This window comes from Pelophylax lessonae (assembly GCF_965119305.1).
Source record: "Pelophylax lessonae genome assembly, chromosome: 1".
NCBI lineage: Eukaryota > Metazoa > Chordata > Amphibia > Anura > Ranidae > Pelophylax > Pelophylax lessonae.
The window spans coordinates 669,993,195-670,016,939 of NC_138768.1; the positions used below are offsets into that span (position 1 = coordinate 669,993,195).

At 42.5% G+C, this 23,745-nt stretch overlaps 1 protein-coding gene across 1 annotated transcript in view; it reads right to left on the minus strand.

Moving 5' to 3' along the window:
* GATB (glutamyl-tRNA amidotransferase subunit B) overlaps positions 1 to 23,745 on the minus strand; it is a 249,958-nt gene that overhangs the window by 195,542 nt on the left and 30,671 nt on the right. The window contains exon 3 of the mRNA XM_082243457.1: positions 17,059 to 17,172. Coding sequence (XP_082099583.1) covers positions 17,059 to 17,172 — 114 coding nt within the window. The remainder of the gene's footprint in view (positions 1 to 17,058; positions 17,173 to 23,745) is intronic.

Sequence of the window (23,745 nt, forward strand, 5' to 3'; positions counted from 1 at the left end):
CATTAGCTGAGCGAGGTAGAAAAACAATGCAATACTAGTCAATACCTGAGTGCAAAGGTATATTGGAAGAATAAATCACGGGTGACCTGTGTGTGTGATGTTGCTGTGTTATATAAAACTATTCTTTTTTTTTTTTTATATACATTTTAGTAAACTTAAATACTGGTAATGCTCAGGCACCATATCTGTGTTTATCTTGTGGGTTTGGGGTGGAACCTCAGGGGTTGATTTACTACAACAAGTGCAAAATCTGGTGCAACTGTGCATGGTAGCCAATCAGCTTCTAACGTCAGCTTGTTCAAATAAGCATTGGCAAAACAATCTGGAAGCTGATTGGATTCTATGCAGAGCTGCACTAGATTTTGCACTCTCCAGTTTTAGTAAAATAATCCCTCAATTTAGGCTCTAGTTTGTATACAGGATCTCTACTTCTATTCAACGTGGCACTAAAACACCACCCTCTATCAGAAATCTCACCTCTTTTATTTGCTTATTGGCACTTTAGACAGCAAATAAAGCCAGTTGTACAGCCTGGGTTGCAGAACACAGGATTTGCAGGTAATACAATTTACCAGAAATGTTTGTTTACACATTTTGATCTGACAGGTTCGATATAAAAGATGCTTAAAATGAACCTGTGAGCATTCAAATTTGGAAGACAATATTGCTAACACATGATAAATATGTAAACTGCAAAGCTGTCATCTTGATTCTGGATTCCCTACATAGTCTGTCACTAAGCTACACCAAACAGAATAGGTGTGAGAACTTGTCAGACTTCACAGGCTGCTAATTTATCAAGGTAAGTGTTTAAAGCGAAGTTCCACCCTGGTTATACATTTTTTTATAAAAATACCCCCGGGACAGTCAGGGCTAGCACATTCCACAATGGCTAGCCTCTGATCTGTCCCGGGTTGCATTTACCTTTCAGGAGAAATACTTACCTTGAAATTGTCTTGCCCAGCGCTGCCATCTCAGGTGTGGGCAGCTTTAAGCCAGCGCGATCCTCTTCCGCGTCCTCTTCGGTCCTCTTCCTTCTTCTTCGGTCCCACGATGCACTGCACCGGCCCCGACGTCACTTCCGGGCCGCGCGCCTCATCCCTCCACAGCTTCTGGGCATGCCCAGAAGCTGTTTAGAAGGGAATGACGCGCGCGCCCCGGAACTGACGTTGGGGCCGGTGCAGGCGCAATGATTCCTGGGAGCGATGACGTTCAGCTCCCAGGAATCATTGCAAAAGCCAGGAAGTGACGAATCGCCGTGGCCACCGAGGGGAGGAAGAAGGAAGTAAGGTGAGTATATTTTCTCTAAAAGGTAAGTGAAAAAAAAAAAAATTGCGATTATCCATTTGTTTTTCAGGTGACCGGGAGCGAGAAGACGGAGGTAAGTATACATTTCGGGTGGAACACCGCTTTAACTAAGATCAGGGTGACACCTACAGAAACAACTCTAATATTATTGTCCTCACAGGTTCTAATTTCCTTATTCTCCATCAATCAGGTATTCCAAAAAGTCAACTGTAAATGGCAACAAATATTTAACGTGAAGCTTGTATCAGTAAACTTTATTCTCCCTATATCCCCAGCACCATATACTACTCCTGCTATTCTATTCAGCCATGGGGAGTTAGAGAAAACAGCCCTATGTAGGGTCAAACTGTATTCCTATTTAGAGCTTACATAAGGCTGCCTGTCTCCTCACCCCCAATGCTAGGCCAAGTACTAAACTGTACTAAACTCCACTATATCTGGAAGTAATGGATATTAAATTTTCTCCCATACAAACACAGTGGTGGGGAAAAAGAAAACTGCATTTTTGTAACAACTTACCATAAAATCCTTTTCTCTGAAGTCCATTGACAGATGCAACTCTTATGCTTCTTACACCATTGGGTTATGCTGCCCCCCTACAGGAGTAGTACTAGGCAGGAAAAAAACAGTTTGCCATGCCTACGGGGGCTGTCCCTATAGGCGTAACCCCACACACCCTGCTCAAGCATACCAGTTTCGTTGCAAGCAGTGAGAACAAGAAACAAACCATCCCCATATCAGAGGGGTGGGTGCTGGGTCAGTCAATGGACTTCAGAGAAAAGGATTTTACGGTAAGTTCTTACAAAAATCCTTTTCTCTATCGTCCATTGACAGACGCAGCTCTTATGCTTCTTATACCATTGGGACATCCCAAAGCAGTGTAGGCATGAGGGGTGTGAAGAACGCAAACCAAATAGTTAACGTAAACGCCAAAGGCTAAACTTAGCCAAGGGTAACATAAAGCTCAACCAGGAAGAACAGGAGCTCCCTCATTAAATAAAAAACTGGATTTTTGTAAGAACTTACCGTAAAATACTTTTCTCTGAAGTCCATTGACAGACGCAGCTCCTATGCTTCTTATACCATAGGGTTATTCTGCCCCCTACATGAGTAGTACTAGGCAGTGAAAAAATTTACTGACACGCCTACAGGGGCTGTCTTTCATGGCATAACCCCACACATATTTTCTGCCACAAGCCAGTTTCAAAGCAAGCAGTGAAAAAAAAAAAAAAACCACAAACCATCCCCATAACAGAGGGGCGGGTGCTGCGTCTGTCAATGGACTTCAGAGAAAAGGTCTTTACAGTAAGTTCTTACAAAAATCCAGTTTTCTCTATCGTTGACAGACGCAGCTCTCATGCTTCTTATACCATAGGGACGTCCCAAAGCAATGTAGGTATGAGGGGTGGGAAGAACGCAACCAAAAAAAAAAAAAAAAAACAGGTAACGTTTTTCCAAAGGCTAAAACGTAGCTAACTGGGTAACAAAGCTCAACCAGGAACAACAGGAGCGTACCCATAGAAAGCAAATATAAACCCCTTAAAGAGAAAAAACAAGTCTCTTTAAACAGTAGCCAGCAAAACCTTGCGGCCAAAGGATGCATCCGAAGATTTTTGTAAAAGTATCTGGATATCCATCTGGATATAGTCGCAGCAGACACAGCCAACCCTTTACGAGATCCCTCAGTAAGGACAAAAAAAAAAAAAAAAGGAGTCTGATTTCCTAAAAGACTCCGTGGCCAACCGGTAAACCCTGATTGCCCGAACCACATCCAGAGAGTGCAAGGCAATTTCCTTGGGATGCTTGGGCTTAGGATAGAGTGAAGGCAAAACAATGTCTTTATTTAAATGGAAATCAGACACCAGCGTAGGAAGAAAAAAAAACGCATTCAGTCGGAGAACCACTTTATCTCTGTGGACGACCAAATAAGGCGAATGACAGGAAAGCGCCGCCACCTCAGACACTCTGCGAGCAGAAGTAATAACCACCAAAAAGGCAACCTTCTGAGATAAAGGCAGAGATATGTCCCTATATTCCCAAAAAGAGGCCTTTGAAGAATAGACAAAACCAAAGTCAAATCCCATGCAAGCAAGAGGGATCGTCTCGGAGGAGCCATATGACACACCCCTTCAATAAAGGTGCGGATTAAGGTATTAGCAGCCAATGGGCATTGGAAGTACATCAGCATAGCCGACATTTGGCCCTTGATTATGCCCAAGGCCAACCATTGCTCAACTCCTTTCTGCAAAAAAGCCAAGACCCTAGCCACCGGAAAAAAAGGCAAGGGTGCAATTTTTGCGATTCACCCCATGAAATATACATATTCCACATGCAATGATAAATCTTTCTGGAAGTCGCTGTTCTAGCCCTCAGCAGGGTAGGAATTACAGACTCAGAGAGACCGCTATCTCTCAGCACCTGGCCTTCAACAGCCATGCCGTTAAAGCCAGCGACCGTAAAGCAGGATGAAGGATCGGCCCACGAGACAGCAGGTCCTCCCTCAAAGGCAATCTCCAGGGAGGCACGATGACCATCTTTACCAGGTCTGCATATTAAGACCGACGAGGAGCCACAAGAACGGCAAGAACCACCGGAACATGCTCCACCACCATCCTGCGGAGAAAACCTTGACAACAGCTGTATCGGAGGGAAGGCATAAAATCAGCAGATACTGGCTCAAAGGAGCTACCAATGCGTCTGTGGCGTCGGCCAGAGGATCTCCAGCTCTGGCCCTGAATCTTTGTACCTCTTTGTTTAGCCAAGATGCAAACAGGTTGACCTCCGGGGTCCCCCAACGGACACACAGAAGACGAAAGACCTCTGAAAGAAGGGACAATTCCCCGTGATCCAGAACGACTCAGGTAATCTGCTTGCCAATTCTTCACTCCCAGAATGTGAACTGCGGAGAGAGCCAGAACCTATCCTTCCACCCATGTCAGAACCTTGGCCACCTCCTGGGCTGCCTGGGCACTCTTTGTGCCCCTTTGATTGATGTAAGCCATAGCCGTGGCAGTGTCCGATTGGATCCGAACCAGGAGACCGCACAGTCAATTTGTCCAATAGATCCGACAAATCTTGATTGTTCCGAGTACCAGAACATCGATCGGTAAAGAAGACTCCTCTGTCGACTAGACTCCCTGGGCACAGGGGATGTTCCAGCACCCTGCCCCAGCCCGACAGGCTGGCATCCGTGGTGACCACCATCCACAGTAGAGGTAGAAAAGACTTGCCCTGACTCAGGGCAGGCAACTGAAGCCACCAACAGAGCGTTGACCTCGTGATTTGGCTCAAACTTATCATTCTGTCTAAGGACTGTAGAGCCTTGTTCCACTTGACAAGGATCTCCTTTTGCAGAGGCCTGGAATGAAACTGAGCAAAGGGGACCGCCTCGAAGATCGACACCATCAGACAAGGCTGGGTGGGAGCTTGCTCTCAACAGAAGATCGTTCAGATATCCTAGGATCGCAATCCCTCTTTTGCGCAGCAATGCCAACATCGGGGCCAAAAACCTCGGTGAAGACTCTGGGAGCGTAGGTGATCTCAAAGGGTAATGCTGCAAACTGAAAGTGCTCCTCTGCCACCGCAAAACGGAGATACCTCTGGTGTTCCCCGTATATAGGGATGTGCAGATACGCATCTTTGATGTCAATGGAGGCTAAAAAATCCCCCTGATCTAAAGACGCCACTGCGGACCGAATGGATTCCATCCGAAACGACTGCACCCGCACAAAGTGGTTCAGAGACTTGGGGTCCAAATTATGATGCACCTTGCCCTCTTTCCTGGACACAGTGACAGGTTTGAATGAAAACCTCCAAATCGGATCTGCGAGGGAACTGACACAATTACTTCTTGTGCAAGGAAGTCCTGCACTGCCTTCCTGAGATCTTTCTCATCTTTTTTTGCTCCCTCCAGAGGCCCTGAAGGGTTTACCTTTCTCTTGTCCCTGAGACATGAAAAAACCGCCTTTGGATGATTGGGGAAGAAGAGTACACTTACCCCCCGTTAAGCCTTTTATCAACTCATCCAAGGAGTCTCCAAACAATCACTCTCCCAGAAGAGGGAGATCTGTTAAGACCTACATAGACGCCTGGTCAGCCGACCAGCTCTTAATTCACACCATGCGGCGTATGGCAATCCCTACCGCTGACCCTCTGGCAACCAGCTGCGTCCAAAGACGCATCACACAGAAACACCAGGGCCTGGGCCATCTGGTCCGGGAGTCCAATCAAGGTCGGGGGAACTATCTCAGTGTTCAATTTACCCCTAAGCACTTTAACCCATACCATTACCGTCTGTGAAACCAGAATGGACACCAAGATCGGTTTTTGTACCAAACCCGCCAAAACCTGGAGGTGGAGGGAAAGGGATTCCACCCTTCTGTCAACCGGGTCCTTGAAGGCCAGGGAATCTTCCACAGGTACCACAGTAGATTTGTTAAACCTAGGAACAGGGTGGACCACCCTAGGTGGCACCTCCAGTGGTTCGAGACCAAGTCAGCAAAGGGATAACGGCGTTAAAAGGGCTTAGGCACCCTGCCATAGTTCATTCACAATATTGTGAAATTCCTCAGGACAAGGAAACACCTGACCCGATTTCTGGGCTTTGTGGGAGCCAAAAATACCCGCGTTCCTAACTGTGTGGGCTCATCAGTCAATTGTAAAGTTTCCCTTACTGAACAAATCAGTGCTACCACCATAGCGCGTTCCCGCGCTGCGGCTGAGGAAGACAGGTCCTCTTCGCCATTCGTAAGCAAGGACAGGGATCCCTCAGGGAGAGGGTTGTCCGTGTTGACCATATCAGTCTTTGAGTCAGAAGACGGAGAAGGCAGCGGCCGTTTTTGGTTAGCAACATGTTTCATGACAAGATCAACCTTTGATGCCAAACCTTCCAATGCTGCAGAAAAAGACCCCATGGACTGCGAGCTGGACATACCGGCAGTCGCACTGAGGGGGTGTGATGGAGAATTTACCTCCTGGGACTCCATTTTGCAATGTGGCAAAAAAAGTGCACTGCCCCTTTAAATTTGCGATCGCGATTTGCACCGCCCGATCGTACTGTACTTGGAGTTACCCTTTAAACAGCGGCAGAGTGCGCAGGGAATGCCCAGAAACTACCCCCATACTGTATCACCTCACAGAGGTACCAGCAACGCTTGCAGCATGGAGAACTGAGCACAGGAAGCAATGTCACAGGAAGTGACATCAGTCCACAAGAGGCCGAACTGCCTGTGTAGCTCCAGGTTACAAAAAAATGGCGCCAATACAACTGTATAGGAAGCCCAGGGAAAATGGCCACATCACCTCACACACACAGGGAGCCAAATAGAGCGCCCCCATGCGGGAGCAGGGAGGGCAGGGCCAGAATCCTGATAAGCCAGGGGGCCCACATCCCCCTCCAGAGGCCACTAGGGACATGGGGGTCTCAGTTTACTCACCATACCATAGACCGGGTGGGCTTGGCTTCGCTCTGGACCAACTCCCACCCTGAGTGGGGGTTCTGCCAGCCGAGGGGTACGCTGCGACTCAGGGCGTTCCAGGTCGATGCGTCCTGGCGAGACATCCACTCGCAGGCTCGTCCCGGTCCACGGGGGCTCTGTCGTGGCGAGACCTAGTGCGGGACTATAACCTGCTCACGCTCGTCGGCCAGGCTGGGCGACCGTAAGGATCTATATTAACCAGTGCGAAACCTCAGCCTGCTGTCGCTTGTACTTCACCAGGAGGATCCCCCTGACACTAGCTAGCATTAGTGAGTAAAGAGAAATAAACAGAAATATTCTTAAAAGAGCAAAATTTGTCAATGGACGATAAAGAAAAGAAAATTATAAACTTAAACTTTTAAATTCCAAAAAGCGTGCACTTAAAATTAAAAAGGTGTCTACGAAATTATTTAGGCCTTGTTCACATGGACAGCAAGAGGGCAATAAATACATGCAGTTGAAGGACTGTTTTACTGCCACTTGGCAGCCCACCTACCAGATGGCATAAAGTCACTCAGGGTTGTAAACATACTAAAGCTGTTGAAAAACTTTAGCCCCTGTCGCATTCAGTGGGCAGTATAAACCATTCAAGAGAACAGGGACACACTGCAACTGCAAGTCATAGGTCTGGCTTGCAGTCGCATAACATTTACATAAAAAATCCCCCTTCAGAGGTAAAAAATAGGCATTTAGGATGGGATGCTATCTGCTGAACCCTGAAAAGTGAAGTGATAAAGAGTGTACCGCTTTACAGAGGGGCAGTGCACCAAACCTAGGTTTAAAGGCTCTCCACATGTACAGAAGTTGTTTTTACACACCGCTAGAGTTATTTAGATGCATATTTTGGGAGTGATATTTTAGGTTGCCATGCCAGGTTCACTTTAATGTCCAGTAGTTTTGTGGAAATGTACTGCAGAATAAAGCGAAAACCCATCCATTAAACATTTTCAAAAAACAGTTACTCCCATTGGTTGTGCTCTCAACGAAATTGTCAAACCAGCCAATGGCTGGCGTCATAACTGATCACATGTGCAGCATCATGGCAGTTGTAAATTAAACAGAGGCCAAGATGGCAGCTTCCTTACGAGGAAGGAGGGTTTACTACTGCTTTAATGGGCAAATGTTTTGCCTATTAATGGGCAATGCTAATTTGTATGCATTTCCAAGCCTATAACAATATCATATAACAAAGGAAGGGGTCTGTCACAGAAACCCCATACTTTGATATGCCACCAAAAACAGTACAGCAGCTAATGGAAAGCAGTGCAGAATTACACTTGTAAATGCTTCCAAATACAAATGATTCTGGGCCTCTCTCTGGGGGATAGGGAAACAATTAACCTGAGACAGAGCAGTTAAGTAACCGTGCTGTCTATTATACACATGATCAGCCTCTTCTAGGTCTTAACAAATTATCTATTTGACTTTGACTGGACACTGTCAGTTTCTTACTGGGACACTGAGGTAGCATTATGAATATGGATTAACTCTGCAATGTATTATTTAATCTTCAGAATATGTTTAACTCCAGATCAAAGTCATTATGAAATGTCTGCATTATTTAATTTCCTGAAAAATTACACACATTACAAAACGTTTAAAACGTTCCAGAGTTATATTTGGGTGCATAGGCACCAGACATTTAGTGGGTAATTTTACTGAACAACGATGCATTTTTTCCAGCAAAATTTTACCAAAAAGCACAGTTATACTGGCCAATTTTAGAAGGCAAACGTATTTAAATGTGTAATCACAATGCATGATAAAAGCTACAATATCTCACAAAAATTAGTACACGCCTCACATTTAAAGTAGTGAGTGTACAGCTTGTATAACAGTATACATTTGCTGTCCCCTCAAAATTATTCAACACACAGCCATTAATGTCTAAACTACTGGCAACAAAAGTGAGTACACCCCTAAGTAAAAATGTCCAAATTGGGCCCAAATTGTCAATATTTTGTGTGGCCACCATGATTTTCCAGCACTGCCTTAACACTCTTGGGCATAGAGTTCACAAGAGCTTCACAGGTTGCCGCTGGAGTCCTCTTCCACTCCTCCATGACGACATCATGGAGCTGGTGGATGTTAGAGACCTTGTGCTCCTCCACCTTCTGTTTGAAGATGCCCCACAGAGGCTTACTAGGGTTTAGGTCTGAAGACATGCTTGGCCAGTCCATCACCTTTATCCTCAGCTGCTTTAGCAAGGCAGTGGTCATCTTGGAGGTTTGTTGGGGGCATTATCATGTTGGAATACTGCCTTGCGGCCCAGTCTCTGAAGGAAGGGGATCACGCTCTGATTCAGTATGTCACAGTACATGTTGGCATTCATGGTTCCCTCAATGAACTGTAGCTCCCCAGTGCCGGCAGCACTCATGCAGCCGCAGACCATGACACTCCCACCACCATGCTTGACTGTAGGCAAGACACACTTGTCAGTGTACTCTTCACCTGGTTTCCGCGCCACACCCTTGACACCATCTGAACCAAATAAGTTTATCTTGGTCCCATCAGACCATAGGACATGGTTACAGTAATCTATGTCCTTAGTCTGCTTGTCTCCAGCAAACTTTGCAGGCTTTCTTGTGCATCGTTTTTAGAAGAGTCTTCCTTCTGGGATGGCAGCCATGCAGACCAATTTGATGCAGTGTGCGGCATATGGTCTGGGCACTGACAGGCTGACCCCCCCACCCCTTCAACCTCTGCAGCAATGCTGGCAGCACTCATAAGTCTATTTCCCAAAGACAACCTCTGGATATGATGCTGAGCACATGCACTCAACTTCTTTGGTCGACCATCGTGAGACCTGTTCTGAGTGGAACCTGTCCTGTTAAACCGCTGTATGGTTTTGGCCACTGTGCTGCAGCTCAGTTTCAGGGTCTTGGCAATCTTGTTATAGCCTAGGCAAACTTTATGTAGAGCAAAAAAAATTTTTTTCAGATCCTCAGAGAGTTCATGCTATGATGAACTTTCAGGGACCAATATGAGAGAGTGAGAGAAACAACACCAAATTTAACACACCTGCTCCCCATTCACACCTGAGGCATTGTAATACTAACGAGTCACATGACACCGGGGGGGGGGGGTGGCAAACTAGGCCTAATTTGGACATTTTTACTTACCACTTTTGTTGCCAGCTGTTTGGACATTTATGGCTGTGTGTTGAATTATTTTGAGGGGACAGCAAATGTATACTGTTATACAAGCTGTACACTCATCAGTGTTGTCACGTGAAAAGATATAATAAAATATTTAAAAAAAATGTGAGGGGTGTACTCACTTTTGTGAGATACTGTATATATTTTAAAAGCATGTCATGGTGTAACACGGGTTTGGTGTCACCCAGAATTCTCACACATGCAGTTTGAGGGGCTCCGAGATGTGTGCTCATTAGGAGAAAACTGGCCTTTTTCCAGCATTAGTAAATCCTTGTATGGTTCTTGCGATATTGAGAGACCCGTACAGGGTTAATGTTACTGTAGGGATTCGGTGCACACTGCAGCCTTGTACCATATACATTACAGGGTTAATGTTACTGTAGGGTAGGGAAGTAGTGCAGCCTTCTGATTGTACAAGGGACACCTGGGACAGCCAGGGTTAATGTTACTGTAGGGATGGGATGAGTTTTGCAGCAGCCCTTCTTCTGATTGTATATAGTGCACTGGGAGTCCGGGAGAGCCAGGGTTAATGTTACTGACACTGTAGGGAAGGATGCTGGGAATGGATGGAAATCAGGAAGCATGCAGGCAGCAGCACAGCCTTCTAAATTTTAATTGCAGATACAGGGCAGGCCAGGGTTAATAATGGTACTCAATAGTATACTCTCAGTGACAGTCAGTGACAGTGTGGAATTGGATTATTTAGTCTCTCACTCTCGTCAGGACTCACAGTGGTGGTAGAGGACTAGGAGCCGGTAGAAGAACACAGCCGCATACAGTGACTCACTCCACTTCCGTGCAGCCCACACGTTCAGTCTCCGGCTCCGTCCTCAGCTAGTTTTCTCAATGGCAATGATGAACCAAGGCACGCGTGATTGGTTAGCTGTGCAGCTGCTCACCGCTGAAGTGTGGAACGGATGTCTGTGAGTCCTCCTCCGAGTCCTGACTTCTCCCTGCCTGCCTATGCTGCTAAATATTGTGTCCTTGGCGATATGAATATCGCCCACGCCCCCAGAACGATAGTTGATATTATATCGACTATCGTTCAGCCCTAGTTTATACTCGTAGTTTAGTACAGTTCGGGCTCACTAGGAGAGGTGTGCTCCAGGAGGCAGCAGCGTGTGTATGTGTACAGACACAATGGGAGTGTGTGTATCTGTGTTCTGGCCAGTCTGGTCAAAAATAGAAAGGCAAGCTGCCCAGGCCTTCACCTGGGAGTGGCGCAAATCTGTCTGGATTCAGAGGGATAAAGTAGCCTGGTTAGCCAGGAGAACGAATTATTACAGTCGGTGTGGAGACAGACTGTGAGTCCAACCAGACCAAAATAGCTAGGAATCTGTAATTTAGTTTTGTGTCCTGTCTGATGCTAAACCCCTGCATGGGTATTCTGATATAAAATAACTTTTGTGTTGAATAAAAATGGATGGGAAAGCCCTCAAACGAATGTGACTGGTGGATCTGATCTTGAGTTGCGCCCACTTGGAAGTGGCTGATCCCTGTTAAACAAGCAAGTTCTTCTGTAATGAACTGTTTGCTGTATGTGAAAAAGGAATTGAAAAAAAAAAAAAAGTTGCTGGAGGCGTGCAAGTTGCTATGGACTTTGGGAACTGGGTGCCTTAAATATGGGGAGCTTAAAAAAAAAAAAAAAAATGGATATTGGATGAGATACAAAATTCTGTGGCTGGAGATTTCATTACCTGGGCAAGCCTCACAGGTGCCCAAATAAAATGTGCCAGTTTGGGAATCAGCCATGGACTGGTGTAAACATCATTTGGCAACTGTGACCGCAGCTACATTTGTTTAAAAATCCACTCTTACCTACGATGCCTCCAAGCTCTGCACCTACCTATACAGAACCACCTTCCCTTGACCTAGAGACCTGGAAACACTTGGACATAAACATCACTCTTGAGGAAGTTCAGATGGCCCTTGACCTTATGCAGTCAGGTAAAGCCCTTGGTCCAGACAGGGTCCCCACTGAATTTTTTTCTCAGTACCAAGAGCTGTTGGCGCCTAAACGTACTGCCCTCTTTAAACTGTTTACCTTTGAGAATTCTCTGCCGGAATCAATTTTGTTATGCACTTATTTTGTTGGTGCCCACACCCGGCAAAGACCCTGAGGATTGTGCCTCCTACGGGCCAATCTCACTGCTTAAAGTTGCTGGCAAAAATCTTGGCCCTCCGCCTTACCACAGTGATTGAAGAACTCATTCATGTTGACCAAACCGGGTTCATGCCAGGGAAGGGCACCGATATCAATATTCGCCGCCTCTTCCTAAATTTAACCACCTCTGACAATAATGCAGGCACAAGAGTACTGGCTTTCCTAGCTGCAGAGAAGGCCTTCGACTCTGTTGAATGACCTTTTCTGTGGAAAGCATTACGGAGGTTTGGCTTTGGGTCTCAGTTCCTTCAATGGTTGAGTATATCACACCCCTCGCGCCATGGTACTCCGTACCGAGATAATCTTGGAGTTGTTCTCCCCAGGACAGGGAGACTCGCCAAGGATGCCCCCTATGTCCAAGTCTTTTTGCCTTGGTCCTTGAGCCGTTGGCTATATTAATACAGAGTTCCCAACTTGTGGAGGGCTGGCGAGTTGGCCCTTTGGAGGAAAAAATGTTGCTTTACGCAGATGACACCTTGCTGTATCTGATGCGTGATGCACACTCAATGGGCGGCCCTTGTCGTCTTCGACGAGTTCGGGAAGTACTCAGGAGACCCTCTCTGATACATCTTAGATCAATCCTGGAGCCGCATATCTGGGTCCAATATGGTGTTAGGACGCTCAGAGATGGTATGCCAAGGGGAACCCTGCTGTCTTTTGCTGATCTGTCTCACCTGTATACCATATATACAGTATTTGAACTGCAATAGTCTGTGCACCTGGATCAATAGGAGACTAACTCTTGACATCTGACACAGGGTATCAGCCAGTTCGTCAACATGAGCTTAAAGAGGTTGCAAACCATCTCTTATAACTTGTACCTATAGGTAAGTCTTTAATAAGGCTTACCTATAGGTACTGTAAATATCTCCTAAACTTGCACCGTTCAGGAGATATTGACTTTTAATGCAGCCGATGATGACCAGAGGACGCGAACCAGGAAGCAGGACGGCCGAACATGTCGGCTGTCCTGTCGCTGAGCGGGCTGCACTGCGGGAGCTTCGTTCTGAGGTAAGCATTTCATAATGAGTTAGTATGCGATGCATACTCATTATGCCTTTGTCTTACAGGGTTTTTTTTTTTTTTGGGGGGGGGGGTTTACTTACTCTTTAAGGTGAATGAGAGGATATCCAAGTGTCGAAAGACATTGGGTTTAGCAGCTATGGATTGTGGGCCATACTCTTGATCCACACCGCAAGTGTTTGACACAACCTCATAGAGGCAACCACTGGTTGCATTGCAAGGCTAACATGGGTGAATTAGACCTTGAAAAGAACCTCAAGCCCTTTGAGGCTTGGAAATGATTGAGGCAGGAAACGGTGGGATCACCAGTGTCCAATTACCTGAAGGTATCTGTCTTTAACTCTGTCATCTCTAGAGATGCCTGTACTGTGTCTTGTACTGGTTTTTGGTGGCATTTCATATTGTGAGATGGTGACATCTAAACTGCACAATAATTTTAAAATACAATTAAGTTACACATTAAAATGGAAAGGTAGTTGTTTATGGCTAATATTTAAAGAGGTTGTAAACCTTCAAAAAAGAAAATAAAATAAAAAAAAAAACCTGAAAGACAAAGGCATACTGAGCAGCTTGCATCGCATACTAGCTCATTATGAAATACTTACCTTAGAACGAAGCCCTCGCAGCGCCGCCCACTCACGGCTGACAATGCTGACATGTTCACCCGTCTTCCTTCCGGGTTCGCATCCCTCGTCCAATCATGGCCGAAGCCGCGATGACCTATGCGCATGGAAGCCGCAGTTTACGGCACAGGGCTCTGAAGGAATGGCATGGGTGGCCGTTCTTTCAGAGCGCATGCACCAGTGATGTCACTGGCTGCATGCAAAGAAAATATTTACAGTACGTATGGGTAAGCCTTATCATAGGATTACCTATAGTGATAGCCAGACCATTGTTCCTAATTTTTATGGATAGTCTACTGACGGGAATGGTGCCAGCTGATTGGAAAAAAGCCAACGTGGTACCAATATTTAAAAAAGGACCGAGACATATTCCGGGAAACTATAGGCCGGTTAGTCTAACACCAGTAGTCAGCAAGATACTGGTGGGGATGATAAGGGACTATATACAGACTTTTGTAGTGAAAACGGTATTATTAGTAGTGATCAGCATGGATTCATGAAGATCCGTTCTTGCCAAACCAATCTATTAACCTTCTATGAAAAAGTAAGCTGCCATCTAGATAAAGGAAGGCCTGTGGATGTGGTGTATCTGGACTTTGCAAAAGCATTTGATACAGTTTCCCACAAACGCTTACTGTACAAACTAAGGTATGTAGGTATGGACCATAGGGTGAGTACCTGGATTGAAAACTGGCTCCAGGGGCAAATCCAGAGGGTGGTGATAAATAGGGAGTACTCAGATTGGTCAGGTGTGGAAAGTGGGTTCCCCCAAGGATCTGTCCTGGGACCAATCCTGTTTAATTTATTCATAAATAACCTAGAGGATGGGATAACCAGCACAATCTCGGTATGTGCGGACGATACTAAGCTAAGCAGGCCAATATCTTCTATACAGGACGTGGTAACCTTACAAGCAGACCTGGACAAAATAATGGGGTGGGCAACTACATGGCAGATGAGGTTTAATGATGAAAAATGTAAGGTAATGCACTCAGGTGTCAGATATACGAATGCAAGTTGCTCGCTAGGGGGTGAACCTCTGGGTGAATCTAAAATAGAAAAGGACCTACGGGTCCTAGCAGACAACAGGCTTGACAATGGCATGCAACGCCAAGCTGCTGCAAGCAAAGCCAACAGAATACTGGCATGTATAAAAAAGGGGATTCACTCCAGAGATAAAACCATTATCCTCGCAATTTACAAGACTCTGGTCCAGCCACATCTTGAGCCTGCTGTCCAGTTCTGGGCACAAGCGCTCAGAAAGGATGTGCTGGAGCCGGAGAGAGTTCAGAGAAGGGCCACTAAGATAATTAGGGGAATGGAGGACATCAGCTATGAGGAAAGACTACAAGCATTGAACTTATTTTCTCCGGAGAGGAGACGCTTGAGAGGGGATATGATATCAATGTACAAATACCGAACTGGTGACCCTAGCATAGGGAACAAACTTTTCAGAGAAAGGGAATTCAATAAGACACCGGGCCCCTCACTAAAGCTAGAAGAAAAGCGGTTTAACCCTAAACTGCCTAAAGGGTTCTTTACTGTCAGAGCGGTAAGCGGTAAGGATGTGGAATTCTCTTCCACAAGCAGTAGTATCAGCAGGGAACATCGATAGTTTCAAAAAACGATTAGATGGGCACCTTAAAGACCACAACATACAGGGGTATACAATAAACAGTTAACAGCAAACACACACACATCATAGGTTAAACTGGATGGACTGGTGTCTTTTTTCAACCTCACTAACTATGTAACCATAGGTACAAGTTACAGAGAAAGCTTTACTTCCTCTTTAACTAAAAAAAAGCTTGTCTAAAAATGTTTTTTTTTTTTAATTTATTTTTTATTTAGTGATAGTAGATTTTATTTCTGGTGCTTTAGGTTGTTACAACAGCTTTAGGTGGTCAGAAAGATGATTTATTAGCTAAGAAAATCATAGTTAACTTTTATTGCATTTCATTTTCAGTGATTGAGTTTTAACAGCAATTTATGTAATGGACAAGATTGTAAGTAATAGTTGCTTTTAATTCAACTCTTTGGGTTTAATTTGCTTGGCCTAACTACAAATTCCTTATAAACATCAATTTGTAGTAGTGCACAGTAACCCAGTGCTGTAGTTTACCTTGTAGCAGTCACAAATCGCTTCCTAGCAAAAAATCACCAGCAACTCTTGTGAATAAATTTCTTATTTTTAATCACCAGCCTTTGCAATCTGTAGCAACAGCCCATCTTGCTAGTACATTGACCATCATCCTAACATTTTAGACAGAACAAGGACAGTGAAAAGAAATTCCGGCTTCTCCGGCTTTCATTTGCTGCATGCTTGTTTTGGGTCTTCAACTTGAACTAAGATGCTTTAACAGCACGCAATGACAGGCTCAGTATAAACTCTTTGCTTACAAATAGTAATGATGCTACAGAAGGGAAGCAGGCAGAAGCTGAAAGGCTTTAAACATGGCTTGAAACACAGCTTGCTTTTCATTATCTTACCCAGAGGGCATGAACACCTGGACATGCAAACCTTCCATTTCCCTGTTACAGCATGTCCCAGCATTCTCTTTTTCTTTTACTGTGTTGCTCTAGAGAAAAACAGCTTTTATTTCTCACAGTGACATGGCATGTAAAATTCTTGCAGGGACAGCTCCAGGTAGATTAGTTCCTATTGATGTAGATACCCCCCCCCCCCAGAACTACATCACCCAAAAGCCCTTTTTTTTTACACACAGTATGTAGGTAGGCTCTTAGAAGTCAATAGATTAGCACTGTTTTGCAGACAAATAAAATGTATGCATGTATAGAGGACCAGAGAGGGGATGGGTGGAATTCTGCAGTAGGCAGAGCGGTCAACCTAAACAAGGTATTTTAGCTTTTTTAAAGTTATAAAGCATGGGAAAATGTTAATTTAGTGCAGAGATGTATTGAATACATTTTTTTTGCCCTGACATTCACTTCAAGAGAGTCCATTGTTTTTAAAGCAATGAGGCTATGTACTTTTTTTAAATAGTGACTTGCAGACAGCCCTTTAGACTGTCTCCAGCGCTCAATATGGAGAAGGAGAAAGACTACCAGGGCAGAGGTCTCCACCGTCTCAGCAGACTAGGAAATACAGTTGGTCTCTGAATAAGGAAGAAAAAACAATGGAAACCAATTGGGTTTGAACTGTTTCTTTCAATTATTTTTTCTGGTAAGAGAAAAAGACACTCATGGGATAGGCAGGGGCTCAAAGAAAATATTGTTTCAATATTTCAACAAAACTTACTAATCTGAACAATGTAACTTTACTCAGCATTCAAAGAAATACTTACGGGCAAGTCAGCATAGAAGTAGTGCTTTCGATCAAAAAGAGATTTCTTGTTTATAGTGCAGTTCAGCGCTAGGCCAGTCATCACTGCTGCTTCAATGCATCTCTTGTTGAGCGCCTGAGATAAACACAAACATACAAATGAAATCTGTGCAAGATCTACGTTACTCTAACTAAAGGCAAGTGTGGAGCAGATTTTGCAGTAATGCGGTGTTTGATGTGGGAGTCACGTCCTGAGAATAAAGACACCAAGAATTCCTTTAGGGAGCGTAAAGCCAGACATCAGATCACAAAGCTACCCTTATAATCAATGGGATAGTCACTGAGACAAGTGAAATTCCACAGAGCATCTAGGAAGAAAATATTCATTGCTATTGCTTTGTACCAATCAACTTACCATAGCATGATTTATTTACTAGTGCTATTTTAAGAATTTAGACAAAACGTGTATTTCTCATCTATGTGTATTTCTCATCTAATGAAAAAATAAAAGGCTGATTGTCTAATTCTGGTAACAAAGTGGAAACTCTCTACAATCTGCATGCAATGACATAACTAACTTGACCTGTTCAAGATTTTAGAGAAGGTATAAAATCTAAACCATAAAAGTAAGTAGATAGGGACTTCAGTATCTTTACCAACTTTCCTGATTTGAATACATGTTCTAGGCCAGTGACTCATAAGAAGGCCAGCAATGGCTGGTTGCCCTCAGGAAACGTTAACCTTAAGGGTCCACTCCATGACCATGTAATAACATACATGCATAAGTTTATATGGGTCCTTATAGTATCCCTTTAAAAACATATTAAACTTAAGTGCATAGATGTAAACCATTCACATAGGAAAGAATGAGATTTTTTACTTGAGATGCATTTTCATGCAGTAAAATGTATGTTTTACTGCATTAAAAACAGACTAGTACGAATAGGCCCTGAAGGTCTTTTCTTGTTTAGTCACATCCAAGAATGGATAGATTTAAATAAGCAATGATTGAAGTGATCAAAAGACTAAAAGTGGGGTGTTCAGAAAGATCGCACCATTTCAACCTGCATGAGAGGTGTGTTAAGAAAAAGCATTTGCTGTCTTAAAAGAATATCAGGGCAAGATTACAGTTTGCCATTGAACATACAGGCAAAGACCAAGTCATCTGGAATAACGTACTGAAGACTGATCAATCAAAATTAAAGTGATACCAGTGAACATGGCAATTGTGAAGCATAGTGGTGCAAATAATATGGTTTGGGGTTTCTTTGCTGCTTCAGGACCTGGGCAGCTTGCAGTCATTAAGTCATCTATACATTCTGCTTTATGAGAATGTAAGGCCATCTGTGAACTGGAAATGAGTCTTTCAAACAATAGTAATTTAAAGCACACCAACAAAGCCACCAAGGAATGTCGCAAAAACAACAAATAGAGGGTTATGAACTGCCTGATTAGATCGCCACTGAAATCTTGTAGCGCGATTTTGAAACGGGCAGTTCATGCAAGGAAATCTACAACCCCAATTCTAAAAAAGATGGAACACTATGTAGATTCTACATAAAAACAGAATGCAATGATTTGCAAAGAATATAAAACCATATTTTTTTCACAATAGAAAACATATAAATGTTAAAACTGAGAAAGTGTACAATTTTAAGAAAAAATAAGTAGGTAATTTTTTTTTTTCCCAATGATGTTGGTAATCTTTGGGTCCTCAGACATCACTGCATTAAAAACAGGCATGATTCTTTGATGAAGGAATTTAAAAAAAGGTCAGCGCAATATCTGCTGGTTCACCGATTCAAAAATAAATAGTTATGTTATAATCTGTGGGGCTCTGTATATGTATTCAATAAATATAATAATCAAAATTGAACTCTCTGAATATTGTGCGTTAGAAAGTGCTAGTGCAACATATTAATCCATGTCGTTATAATAAACCCTCGGGGTATACAATGAACGGTTAACAGCAAGCCGAAGCTACACCGCTGTGAATGAAGGAACCCACGCCCATGGCGGAGCGGCGGGAGATTTAATATGTGCCTAGATCCTAGTGTCAGGAGTGACAACATCATTTGTGAGTGTAAACTTTTATTTGTCTTAAATAAATTATTTTTTACGGAATTACACTATTGTGGCATCCCTGCCTTCTTCCCTCCTTCATATAACGCCCTTGAGCCATTCCATGGGAGCATTAATATATTGAAGGTAACATACATTGTGCTGATTCCTATGCTGGATATATGCTTTGTCGCTGGTTTAAAATATTACCAGCTCTACTTCTGGTGAGTTCCATCTATTTCCAGTTCTGGTGAGTTCCATCTTCCATCACAGATTGTGGAGCACTGTTGGTGGAAGTGGACACTGTGAACACTTAGTCAGATCTCAGCACTAATTGCACTTTATCACTGGACTTCTTTGTCATTTACATGGATTTTCTTATTATGGACTCTGGATTGTAATGCACATTTTTTTACTATAGCATTTATTTTTTGATATATCTTTTTTGTATTTATTTTTTAATTATTTATGTTTGATGTTATAACAACATGGAATAATATGTTGAACTAGCACTTTCTAACGCACAATGAGAGTTAAATTTTGATTATATTTAATTTTAAATTTTTACACTATCTATAACACATTGAGTTATTTTTACATTGTTTGAATCTATGCACTAGCACTTTATGGTTTATTATTTTTAGCATACTGAGTGTTGCATTTTGAATATATTAGAAGCTCTACATTGCACTTACGGTAGTACTTATACACATACAATTGTGGATTTAATTAATTTCAATTGTATTAATTTAATTGGATAGCACTCTATATACAGAGCCCAACAGATTCCTTTAAATTCCTTTATCCATATATAGTTAATCTATAGTGGATCAGCAGCAATTCTGAGTGTTCAAATAAATTATTTATTGGTGTCACCAAAAAAAAAATTCCATAGGCGCCTGGTCATTTTATTAACATCATTATTCTTTGATGGACATTACTGCATGGGCTCAGGAATGCTTCCAAAAAGTATTTTGTGACTAAAGAGGAGAGTGACATTCCAGCTTGTTATCAGTGCTTAGTTGAAAAGCTTGCATCTCTGATGGTATGGGGGTGTAAAAAGCGTATGAAATGGGCAGCTTGCACATCTATTGATGCAGAAAGATATATTCAAGTTTTAGAGCAGCACATGGTCCCATCCAGATGACTTCTTCAGAAAAGGCTTTACATATTTAGGCAGGACAATGCTAAACTGCATACTGCATCTATGAAAACAGCATGGCTTCATAGTAGAAGAGTCTGGGTGTTTAACTGGCCTGCCTGCAGTCCAGACCTTTCACAAACTGAAGATATTTGGCACATCTTGAAACAATAAATACAACAAAGAAGACCCAGGACTGTTGAGCAGATATAATTCTATATCAGGCAAGAATGGGGCAACATTTCTCTCCCAAAACTCTAGCAACTGTTCTCTTCGGCTTCCATACTTTTACAGAGTGTTACAGTTACACATGGCCCTATCTGAACTTTTTTTAGGCATGTTGCTGCCATCAATTTCAAAATTAGCTTATTTTTTTCTTAAAATAGTAAATGTTTTCACTTTAAACATTTGATATGTTTTCTATTGTGAAGATTGAGATTTGCAAATCACTGCATTTTGTGTTTATGTAGAATTGACACAGTGTCCCAACTTTTTTGGCATTGGGATTGTACAAATATCTTGAAACTTTCCATAGTGTGTATCTAGTTTTTCTCATGACTGTATAAGCATTTCAACTGTTCAGCTGCAGTTATGTGTTTCTTAATTAAATTATTCTCATTTGTTTAATTTGTTGTTTAGAACAGCTCTGGTAAATAGATATACCGTATTTGCCTCAAATGTGTACAAAAACATTTACTTTCAGACTAAAATCAGTGCTGAAGTAAGAAAATTTGGAAGGTACCTATTAATATATATATTAAAAAGGTAATATAGAAGGTATGGAGTCAATAATAATGCTATCCGTTCTTTACTGTCAAAAGGTGACAGCAGAGAAAATGTGATTGCTAATATGAAATTGAGGCTTTTTTATGCTTAAAAGAAAATTGGCTTTAGATTCATTTTATCCTACAAGAGAAATTTAATAAATGGTAGTACATGAAAATGCCTGTGGTTATCTCTTTTTCCTGGAAACAGCTGGGACAATGATACGAGATCTGGTAGTTAAAATTTTGAACAGAAAAAAATACTTTTTTACATTAGGCATTTAAAACTGCTTTAAGCTGCACAAAAGAAATTAACATTAACAAGGATAGCATACAATAGAGTATCCGGGGTTACAGTCAGATATGCTAATTTATGAAATAAAAAAGGTAAACTGTGCAAAAGAAAAGGCTTCCAAAATAAACAGCTAACTCAAAACCCAACAGCATGGTCAACAAAGTGTACATCTGCATTGTGTTTAGCTCCACTTCATCAAAGGAGCAATTGGTAAAGATTTACTAAAACTAGAGCACTCAGAATCTGGTGTAGCTGTGCATGGTAGCCAATCAGCTTCTACCTTCAACTTGTTCAATTAAGCCTCGACAATAAAACCTGGAAGCTGGTTTGTTTCTATGCAGAGCTGCACAAGATTTTGCACTCTCCAGTTCAAGTAAATCTCCCCCATTATGTCAACTTGGTTATATGCTGAAAAAAATACATAGGCAGAGAAATTAAAGCATGTTTACCTGGGATAGACACATTTAGGTTCAGGTTAAAAATCAGCAAACAAATATTGGATGTACTGTAGATTTAAATTAGCCACAAATAGCTTTATTTGTCCAGGTTTGCAAAAACTAACAGATCAGTCCAGATAAAAGTCTACGTTTGTCGTAGCTAAATTTTACAAAGGCGTTTCCTTTGCTATTCAAGCCCAAGGCATGTTGCTTCAGATCCAACAAAACTGGAGGGTAAACATATACTCATGCTAGCTTTACAACAGTGCTCTAACAGTAAGTTGTGTGAGTGGCTCCTGTATCTGCCAACTTGCACCCTAATTCCTAGCTTGTCACTCTACATTGGGAGCATATAAAGTTAAAGTGGTATTAAACTCAAAAGCAAAAAATTATTATATTGCAGCTACCCTGAGCATTTCCTCTCCATAACATCTGAGCAGTCCATGTGACTATAGATGTGCACATGCGTGGGCGTATGCCCAGTGATAAATGATAGCCCACGCCCCCCCCCCCCTCCTCCTCGATGCTTACTAGCCAGCTAAACACAATAGGAGTGGGATATTGCATCTTGATTGATGGAGGCTTCACCTCCTTGTTATTCTAAGACACAGGATGGAGGGGTGTGTTACAGCCCGTGACTGGTAGAAATTCCATGAATCATTTGAAAAAGTCTGCCTGAAAGCCAAACCAGTCAGACATGTTGTCCCTGGCTTTGAAACTTTTGAGGAGCCAACCTACCCCATGTATTGATTCTTTTTAACATACACTATATTACCAAAAGTATTGGGAAACCTGCCTTTACACACACACACACACACAAGAAATTTACTGGCGTCCCAGTCTTAGTTCATAGGGTTCAATATTGAGTTGGTCCACCCTTTGCAGCTATAACAGCTTCAACTCTTCTAGTAAGGCTATCCACAAGGTTTAGGAATGTGTCTATAGAAATGTTTGACCATTCTTCCAGAAGCGCATTTGTGAGGTCAGGCACTGATATTGGAGAGAAGGCCTGGCTCGCAGTGGGCGCTCTAATTCATTCCAAAGGTGTCCTGTCGGGTTAAGGTCAGGACTCTGTGCAGGCCAGTCTAGTTCCTTCACCCCAAACTCGCTTATCCATGTCTTTATGGACCCTTGGTAATATAGTGTATATTTGTACGACAATTTAAACAGTTTACTGATATTACTTATTTATTTTTACTCTGTATTCCCAAGTCTATTTTATGTGACCTGCAGCAAAGAACTAGAAGCTCCTCCTGCCACTGTTTCCCTGCAGACAGGCTGGGAAAGAGCTGGGTCATGTGATAGCTGTATATCGATCAGGAAAGAAGCTATTTAAAATTTTTTTTTTTTTTTTTTTTTTTTTTTTTTAAATAATTACAGTATTATCATCCACATACTGAAAGATAAGGGATAAGGTAAATTTTTTTTTTTTTTTAAATTTCTTTTTATTCCAATATGTGCATAAAAACGAACATTCCAAATGTCCTTTCAACAAGGGGACAAAACAATATAAAATAAAAAAATTATACAATATCCAAATAATTATCTGTTTACTTAGTATTCATAATCTCTTTATGCCAAGGTATATCCATTTAGCTTAATTGATCTCCGTCGTCCCGGTGTGCCCCAACCCCTTGCTCCATTGCATTCATAGATTTATTTCCTCATCATACTATGTGCATCCCTCTATATCCTCTTAGTTATCTCCTTATATTCAACCATTGGTTAATGTTGATTGACTCCAATTATCCCAAATTTTATTATATTTCGTTGAGCATCCTCTATGCATATACAATACTTTTTCAAATGGTAAAATCTGAATTACCCCTCTTATCCAATTCTTAACAACAGGGGGCTTCACTTGAATCCACTTAACTGTGATTGTTTTCCTTGCCATAAACAGCGTTTCTCTAAGCATTATCTTGTGATATCTAGACCATGTTATTTCATCTAATATACCCAGCAAACAGGTTTCTGGGGTCAAAGGTACAGGCATATTCAGGACAGAGGA